General features: G+C 35.6%; 1 protein-coding gene across 1 annotated transcript in view; it reads left to right on the top strand.

Annotated features, from left to right (window-relative positions):
• The first annotated feature begins 220 nt into the window (after positions 1–220).
• Positions 221–9,101, top strand: part of Col1a2 (collagen type I alpha 2 chain) — a 35,577-nt gene continuing 26,696 nt past the window's right edge. Inside the window, exons 1-6 of the mRNA XM_004862693.4 lie at positions 221–433; positions 2,871–2,881; positions 3,501–3,515; positions 4,353–4,388; positions 5,537–5,629; positions 6,968–7,021. Of these exons, the coding sequence (XP_004862750.1) occupies positions 364–433; positions 2,871–2,881; positions 3,501–3,515; positions 4,353–4,388; positions 5,537–5,629; positions 6,968–7,021 (279 nt within the window). The 5' untranslated portion in view covers positions 221–363. The remainder of the gene's footprint in view (positions 434–2,870; positions 2,882–3,500; positions 3,516–4,352; positions 4,389–5,536; positions 5,630–6,967; positions 7,022–9,101) is intronic.

Below are 9,101 nucleotides of genomic sequence, written 5' to 3'. Positions count from 1 at the left end.
ACAGCGAGTCAGAGTTTCCCCTCGAAACCCTCCAAAGTGGCCACGTCCTCAAAAAGAATGGAACCAATTTGAGAACCCAGCCTGCGGCCACGTCCCTTCGCCCGCCCCTCCCGCGCCCCCCCAGTCTCCTCCCAGGGCCCAGCCCGCCCATTGGCCCAGGCGCTTTTGGAGGCGCCCTCGGGCCGGGGAAACTTTTGCCGTATAAATAGGGCAGATCCGGGCTTTATTATTTTAGCACCACGGCGGCAGGAGGTTTCGGCTAAGTTGGAGGTGCTGGCCGCCGCTGCATGCCTGCGCCCGCCAGGTGATCCTCCGTGACCCGGGCTCTGCGACACAAGGAGTCTGCATGTCCGAGTGGTAGACATGCTCAGCTTTGTGGATACGCGGACGCTGTTGCTGCTCGCAGTAGCCTCGTGCCTAGCAACATGCCAATGTAAGTGCCTTCCTTCCGCTTGTTCGGGGAGGCGGGAGTTAGACGGGTGGGCACCCCGGGCTGGAAGAGGAAAACCTACACCAGGTACAGCTTGGAGAGAAGGCTCTTCTGCACCCGAAAAGCACTTTAAAAACGAAAACACGAAAGGCGTGAGTCTCGCCAAATGTTAGGGAAGAAAGTGAGCTAACTTGACCTGGAAGCTCAGGTTAGTGAAGTTCACGGGGAGCGAAGGGCTTTTTACCCAAGGCTGAGAATTAACAACCGTCCTCATGCCCGCCTTGTAAATGTCGAGGCCTGCTTTACAAAGTCCTTTAATTCAGCTTTACAAAACTCTCCCCCTCAACTTTGATCTTCTGGGCGCTGAGTTTGGTCTGAAGGATGCTGATCATGGTCATGACGAGATGGTGATGATGGAAAAGCGCCCTCTACAGGGAGGAAAGCGAAACCACAGGGGACCGAGCTTTAAGGCAATGGAGTCCAGGTTCAGGACCATGGGGTTTGTCCATGCGATGGTTTGCATTTCTGGTTGGAACCATTCCCGTGGCTAATCAGTGTATCCTGGGAAGGTATCCTACTATTTAGAATGGATACCTTCTGAAAGTTAAAACCGCCTTAAGTCATTATCTGGAAATGGAAATGGTAACATCACTTAAATAAAATTTGCTCTAAGTTTTGTTGAGCTTTAGAGTTACCCCTTCAACATACTCCCAGTGAAAACCAGATATAGTGAACACTGCAAGTTGGGAAGTATCAACTGAAGCCGAGACTACTCGAGAGCTTGGGGTTTTTTTCCCATGAGTTTAACATTAATTTATCGTGTGAGCTTAGGCAAGTCAAATTAGGCCTTTTCAAACATGTGAGGAGGAAATTAAATGGACTCTAAGGTCAGTTTAGTTCTAGGTTTTATGACAAGACTTACATGTCAAGATAAAATGAAGAAAATCAGTCCGTTTTCATCTTAAATGTGGCTGTCTAGTTACTAGACAAAGCTATTGACTTGATGGGAGGTGACCACCCTCCTCTGGCCACACCCAACACTTCAAAAACTTGCTCCACCCACATGCCACGTTGTCTACAGTTGCATAATTACTGCTGTGCACGCGTGTGTGTGCGTTTGCCTACCATCCACTTTTAGTATACACACGATAGATACCAAATAAATTAAGTACCAGATAAATTTACTGAATAAATTCACATCACCAATTTAGTGTTTTATGAGATCTGAGAGTGTAAAGGAAGACTTGACTTCTACAGAAAAAATTGAAAGCAGACCTAGAGTAGTTTAAAGCTACAAAGAGCAACAGCCACCATGATCTGAAATAAACAATGCCATATACAGATTCTTCAAAATGACTCACATCTGAGTAATTAAAAGGCAAATATCCAAAATCTGAAGGGCTTCTGCTATTGCAGTCAGGAGTAATTCTTTCTACTGATGGACACAAGGAAGTAAACATATCATTTTTCTAACTTAACAATAATTCTCATAAATTGCCCTTAAATGTCAGTGCTGGATGTGGTCCACCCTTCTGAATTGTGACTGTTGAAACAGATGTTCTCACTCTAAATGACACAGTTCTTGTCTATCTAATTAAAACAATTTTCAGGGCCTGATTCATCCTATTGCAAGTGTAGCCACACTTGTATCCCATATTAACATATAATTTTACAGTATAGGAAAGGAGTTCAGTCTTTCTAAGCATTTTAGCAAAAGGGCGGATATTACTTCAGCTTTTTTCCCATTATTTTTCAATATCTTTAACCCACAGTCTTTCCATTTATACAAAGCAATCTTTTCCCAAACAAAACTGAACCATGTTCATAAATTGATCCTACCTAATTTAAGCAAACTAAAGCAAAAATTCACATGTCCAAATTAATCCATTTTCATAGTTACTAATATGCAAATTAAACCTTCTGAAAAAGGACATTAAGAATGGTAGAAACTCAGTGAAGTACTAAGTAACTTCAATGTTTTATTTAAAAAGTCTGGTTTAGGTAACATACTATCCTAAATTTTACTTTTTTTAGACTTTTAGATATTAAAAATTATCTACACCATGAATTATTTCTTTATCAATCTACTGGTATTATCTTATTGCCAGTAATTCATCTGTGTAATTTCCAGTCTAATTGCTAAGCATTAGAACTATCCTTCAGACACATTAATATTTCACATTTATAAAATAGTAAATAATTAATAATTTAATTCAAAAATATATTTACATATTAATACTGCAAAAAAAAATCACCTTACTTATCCCCGTAGTATTTTTGACCTGCATAATTTCTAGGTTATTTGAATATCTTAATAAAAACATAATTTGTTCTTTAATTATGTAACTCAATTTTATACACCTGTGCATTAATTTGTTACTCTTACTGATCAATGAAATGATACTAATAATTTTTTCCTACTTTCCCCTTTCCTTTTCAGCTTTACAAAAGGTGAGTAAAATTATTTTTAGAAAAAAGTTAAAACTTTTCTTTCTTAAAGATTAAGAATTTAAGAAGATTAAGAAAAGATTTAAGAATCTTTTCTTAAAGATTTCTTTGCTCCCAATAATGTCTTTTGTGGAGAGGGAAGATGAGGCTCCTTTGGTATTTACCAACCTGGCTTTACAATCATGAAGAGAAATGGTAATTCATAATTTCCTGGCTGCCATAGAAAGTACCTGCCCCATTTTCCAAAATGGGTGGTGCTACTGAATAAGGCCAGACTCATAAATACACACAGGAAGTAGAGAGGAAGGGTATTAACAGCAGCTACCATGGAGCACAAGACTTCACTAAGGTAGAACATGTTGTCATTCTCTTGGACTCATTTGCAAAAGTATTATGAACAAATTCTTAGCTTGCAAATTGAACTTGCAACATAAGTACAGATAAGTATACATATATTTTGTTTTGCGCATATTTTATTAACTTACTGGCAAAAATTTCACATTGAATTTTGAAATATTAAATTAAGATCACAGTAAATGGACAATAAATGGAGGCTGTAGACACCAAAATGAAAAATATATACAATAATCCTTGTAATAACCTTTTATTTATTCTTTTCCAGGGAACTCCAAGAAAGGTAAGAGTTCAATGTTTCTCTAAAAATATTTAAATTATCAAAGATAACTTTCAGTTTAACTAAATTTACGGAAAACTACAGAATGAAAATACTTCATCAAGATTTTACTCTTTTATGAATACATATAAGGCAAAATAACTTTGCTATTTAAGATAGTTTTGTTATCTTCCTGAATCATCTCTAATTACATTTATTTATACAAATTGTTGATTTACATGCTAAAGAAAAAACACTTGTTATACTATTTTAATTATGAGTAGTAAATGAAAGTTTATTTTAAAGGACTTTGACTACAGTATATAATATGCTGATAAAGATGTAACAGAATGATCATTTTATCCACACTAATCATCTTACTAAAAATGCTGTATATGGGCCGGGAATTTAGCTCAGTGGTTCCAGCGCCTGCCTCGCAAGTGCAAGGTCCCAAGTTTGATCCCCAGTACCAAAAAAAAAAAAAAAAAAAGGCAGAAAGATACTACTAAGTTTCCTTAGGGCCAGGGATTTAGCTCAGTGGTTCCGCCACCTGCCTTGCAAGCCAAGGACCCAAGTTCGATCCCCGGTACCAAAAAGAAAATAAAAAGTTGTATATAATATTGGCCTAGTGGCTGAATTTTACAACAGCTTGTAATCCTTCAATGTAAAAGAAAATTTGTGTGTAATTAGGATAAAAACAATGTACTTTTATCTATGATATAGTGCCTATTTTTTCAGCTATTATCTAGTAACATTGTGGTTAGATCAGCCTTACCAACTAATTATTATAAAAAATGACTAGTCTGTTCATGGGAAATTACTTAGACATTTATGATTGTGCTGTTTGTACCTTCCTTGTAGGGCCCCTCTGGAGATAGAGGACCACGTGGGGAAAGGGTATGTCATTTCTGAACTCTTAAAGGGCGTCAGCCCATATTTGAATAACTATGTATTAGAAACTACAGGAGACTCACAATTTTATGGAATATTATATATCCAGATAATTGTAGCATCTTTTAAATAGATAAAGCTTTGTAGAAGAGGTGAATGAGCATTATTATATATAATCAATATTCTTTTTTGGTTAAGACTATCCTTTTATAAAGAAAAATCATTACAGAGAGCCATATTCTTTGCATAGTATTTCTTTGTTTTTAATTGGGCTGTCCAACTCATACATAATAGAAAAGTATCTACGTACCACCAAAGAGTCTTTCTTTTAAACACGCTTTGTTTGCTTTTGAAGTACAATCTCTTCTATAGCTTGGGAATAATAGAGAAGCAGCAGTCAGTAACATATTTCTCTTTCTAAATGCATACATGTGCAAGTCAAGCTTACATTTTATTTGAGTCATTCTTAGATCACCTTGCTATGTTTTATTCACATTTATTATATGTGCTGCCAGAGTGAGCACTTAATTGACATTTATAAGTACAGGATCTTGCATTATTTTGATTATATAATATTTTTACCAATATGTAAATACACATACCTCATATTTACCTTGAAATGGAGATTTAAATGTAATTCACTGAAATATTTTGTTAGAGGTAGTATTATACTGATTGATTATCTTAACATAAACTATGCTAATGGGAGGAAATCAGGATTTTCTATCCTGTGATAAAGTGACCTTATTAATTTACTAGTCACACATAACATACCAAGACATTGAATTTGAAGTCAGAAACTAGCACTCAACATACATAGTACAACATTGTGCACTGCAAAACATGCAAAGGTCATAGAATCATCTAGCTCTCAGGTCTAGCTTTATCTGAATACTGGGGCTCCATTATGAGTTAATATTCAATAGCTGAGATATTCCCCTAGGAAAACTCCCCTGTTTGTCTTCATATGTCAGTTGCTAAAGCTTCTTTTAAAATAGACCCATGTTGTAAGTGAGTCTCCATCCATGTTAAATGTGTACCCTTCACGCACGTTGAAAAGTCTGAAGAATACATTTTTGGGGTCTCGTTTTTTATATCATGTAGGTTTCTGTGCAGCCTGTCTAACCCTACTCTAATTGCCTTGTACCTAATAGGGTCCACCAGGCAACCCAGGCCGAGATGGTGAAGATGGTCCCCCTGGCCCTCCTGGACCACCTGGCCCTCCTGGGCCCCCTGGTCTTGGCGGGGTAAGAGGTCTCAAGTATTTTAAACTTTTATTTGACTTTCTTATACTTCTCTTGGAAAAAGGCTCATTGTGGAATTTATTTTTAGCAGGTAAGAGGGCTTTGTGGAAATTAGTATATTTTATTCGTTTCTTTAGTTTCTTTATTCAGGGTTCTGCTTTGCCTGATCTCTTTGTGAGCCCTTGTGAATTTCAGAACTGTTCCTTATGTTCACTGATATGGCCATCAGCACCACTCTTTACTTTGGGGATTTAATAGTTTTTATCAGCAAGGTGCAAATAGGAGGTGTTGTATTATTGAAAAGTTTGATTAGATTGCAATACAGAAGTGAAATCCCTGATCTTAAGCAATTCCACAAACATCCTACCCTTTTTATTCTCCCTGGCTTGAAGTCTGCTGAGGTTTAATTTGCTTGAAACTAATTAGAGAATAGTATGTTTCCCTTTTTCATTAATATCTTCTTTTAGGTTTATGTCTTTAACTATGGTATGAGTGCCGAATGGCCTCACTGCAGGAAGGAAAACATATTTGCTTAATTGGTTAGCACTATGAATCAGAAGCCTGATTATAATATCCAACTGTATGCCAGTAACACAAGACCTTTCTCCCCTAAAGATCTTATTATGATTGTTTATCTACTGAGTACATTAAAGAGTGCCTTCTTTAATAGAGTTACCACTGTAAGTGAGATCTTTAACATAAAGTTAGGCTTGTGAACTATTTTTTGAAAGTTTGATCTTCCAGGGGGCATTTTAATTTAATTTTCTTCTCAACTTAAAACTCTTCATACCCTTCCTGAAACTTCAGCATGAAAAAGTCTCTTAATCTTTTTATGTAGTTCTGATGGGCAGGAGCAACAGGTGCAAATGCAAAGTTGTCTTCTTTATTTAATCTCTGCTTAGTTTAGTAGGAGCTCTCTGTGACTTTAAACATTTAGGAAACTTCCCTTCCTCTCTGTAGAGGCAGGGAGTCTGAAGAAAGGAACAGAGTTAGCAGGGAAAAACCAAAGTCCTAACAAGTAAGACAGGGAAGCTCACCACTTCAAATTAGGTGTGGGCTTATACCTGAAACTTAAGTATCTCCTGACTTTGTAGGAGTTTATCTCAGTATAAAATTCTCAACTAAGTGTAAAAAATATTACTCTCTTTTAAAGAGCAATAGAAAATTTTTTCAAACAAAATAGAAAAATGAGGGCCCGGGATTTAGCTCAGTGGTTTCGGCTCCTGCCTCGCAAGCGCAAGGTCCCAAGTTCGATCCCCGTACCAAAAAATAAAAGAAAAATGAACTACATGACAAGTAAACATAGATTACATATTTATATATTTTTCTTTACCTCTCCAGAACTTTGCTGCTCAATACGATGGCAAGGGAGTTGGACTTGGCCCTGGACCAATGGTATGCTCATTTCTTTTTATTTTATCCAAAAATATATACTACATAGAACATTTATGTTAAATTTCACAGAGTCATTTATTTAGCTATTCAGGTTAATACTTAAAACTTGGATTAAACTTATTCAAATCTATCAAAATCTAATATAAGCTTTAGTTAGGGACTTCAATTTTCTTTACAAATATATCTCACTAAGATAGGTCAGATATTCATACCTAAAGAAGTAATCTTTGGATATAGTAACCATAAATTAGGTAAGTCAATCTAATTTGAAATATTGACACTGGTTGATATTTTTACATTCTTTAACATTGCTTAGAATATTAAGCAACACTTAGAAGCATGGAAATATTTACTAAGTTCCTGGAAGATGTCAGATTGTCACAAAGGATCAACAAGTTGTAATTCAGCCTTTTCATTTTATAACTAGAGATTTTAAGCCCTTTTCCCAAGGTCCTGTGGGTAATTAAGGACAGAACCAGATCAAACCACCCAGCCAGATGTCTGATATTCAACATTCTGGCCTATATGGTTCTTGAAAAAAACACTCATTTAGTCACAAGTATTTACTAGGTGACTTCAATGGAGCCCCTGTGTTTTGTTACTTCAGGAGGCGGCAGTGAAAGAATGTGACACAACCTGACTCCTCCAAGTAGTTAACAATACACAAATGTTCCTCGTGCTCTATTTTTATTTTTAAAATCCCTTTTTAGTCTATTGATTGTAAATCATTATACAAGAGAATACATATAAAATTTAGCATTTATGTCAACATAAATATTCAGGAACATATCCAATCATTTTAGTAACAATTTATAAAAATTATGTATGTGCTTGTGATGATGATAATGGTGTATCAAACAAATAGGGCTTCTACCAAACATAAGTAATGTGTTAGGAAAAACTGATAAAATCATGCAAAAATGTATACTAGTATAATATATGAAAAGAGGAAAAACATTACTAGAAGTAAAACCATTAGGTTGATTAAGTGCTACAGAATTTAACTCACATACACACACAATTTGGTGACACTACTTGTTTCCAAGGTTATTTATCTGCTCAAAGTTAAAGTAATCTTTAAAAGAGAAATTTTACCTGAGCTGTGCATCCAGTGCTCCATCTTCTGCCAGAGCTAATGGTCCACAATAAACTAATACACTGTCAGGGCAGGATAATACTTTCTGTAAATTAAAACTCTCACTTGAGAAGTAATGTACATTTAATTAATGATTTCCAATTTGCTGATTTTTCCATGTAATTTAAAATGTTCATATTGAAAGAAAAAGTGAGAGGAGGGTCTTTCGTTTTGCTTATATTGGATATTTGAAATTAGCTATTTCTGCTAATGCCAGACATTAGTCAGTTCTAAAGCACCACCTATTTCTCAAGAAGCAGCAAAAAGATAAATAAAGTAAGTTTTCAGTAAACGTCATTTGTTTTAAAAGCACACACAAACTGGGAACATTAATATGAATTTCAGATTCCCCTGTCTTTGGAACATATTTCTGGGGTGCATAAAACAAAATAGTTTACATTTAGATATCAGTAAAATATAATTTAAGCTTGCACATCCACATACATACACACACATATGCAATCTACAGATATGTGTTTCACAAACAGGCAAGATGAGCAGTTATAAAGTAGTAAAGTAATTTCCCATGTTGGAAAATCAATAACTGTAGAACCCCAAGGGTTCTTTTCTGAATTAATGAGTAATCATAGTTTGTCTCACAGCTTCCACAAAATAAATGATATTTATGTAAATAAAATGGTTGCAAATAAATGGAAAATGAATAAATATAATTAAAAATTCATGATGTCAAAGAAAATTATTTTTAATGTATACATAAAAATATATTTCTTAAAAAGTGACCAAAAAAGCGACAGCTTTTTTTCATGTCAAAGCAATTTCTAAAACCAAAGAAATAATTCCCGTGATTAATATGATGCACATTTGAAATAAAATCTATAGTGTTTCAGTCCAGGCATTAACACAGGGGCATAGGCTTGTCTGCAGATGCACCATGAACAAATTACTCGGGACATATTTTCAGCATTATGAACAGTGGACCCTACA

Source organism: Heterocephalus glaber, unplaced genomic scaffold, assembly GCF_053883595.1.
Source record: "Heterocephalus glaber isolate CG9 unplaced genomic scaffold, H.glaber_assembly_v1.0 deba00000546, whole genome shotgun sequence".
Taxonomy (NCBI): domain Eukaryota; kingdom Metazoa; phylum Chordata; class Mammalia; order Rodentia; family Bathyergidae; genus Heterocephalus; species Heterocephalus glaber.
The sequence above is the reverse complement of the archived record's forward strand: the minus strand, read 5'-3'. Positions and strand labels throughout refer to the sequence as shown.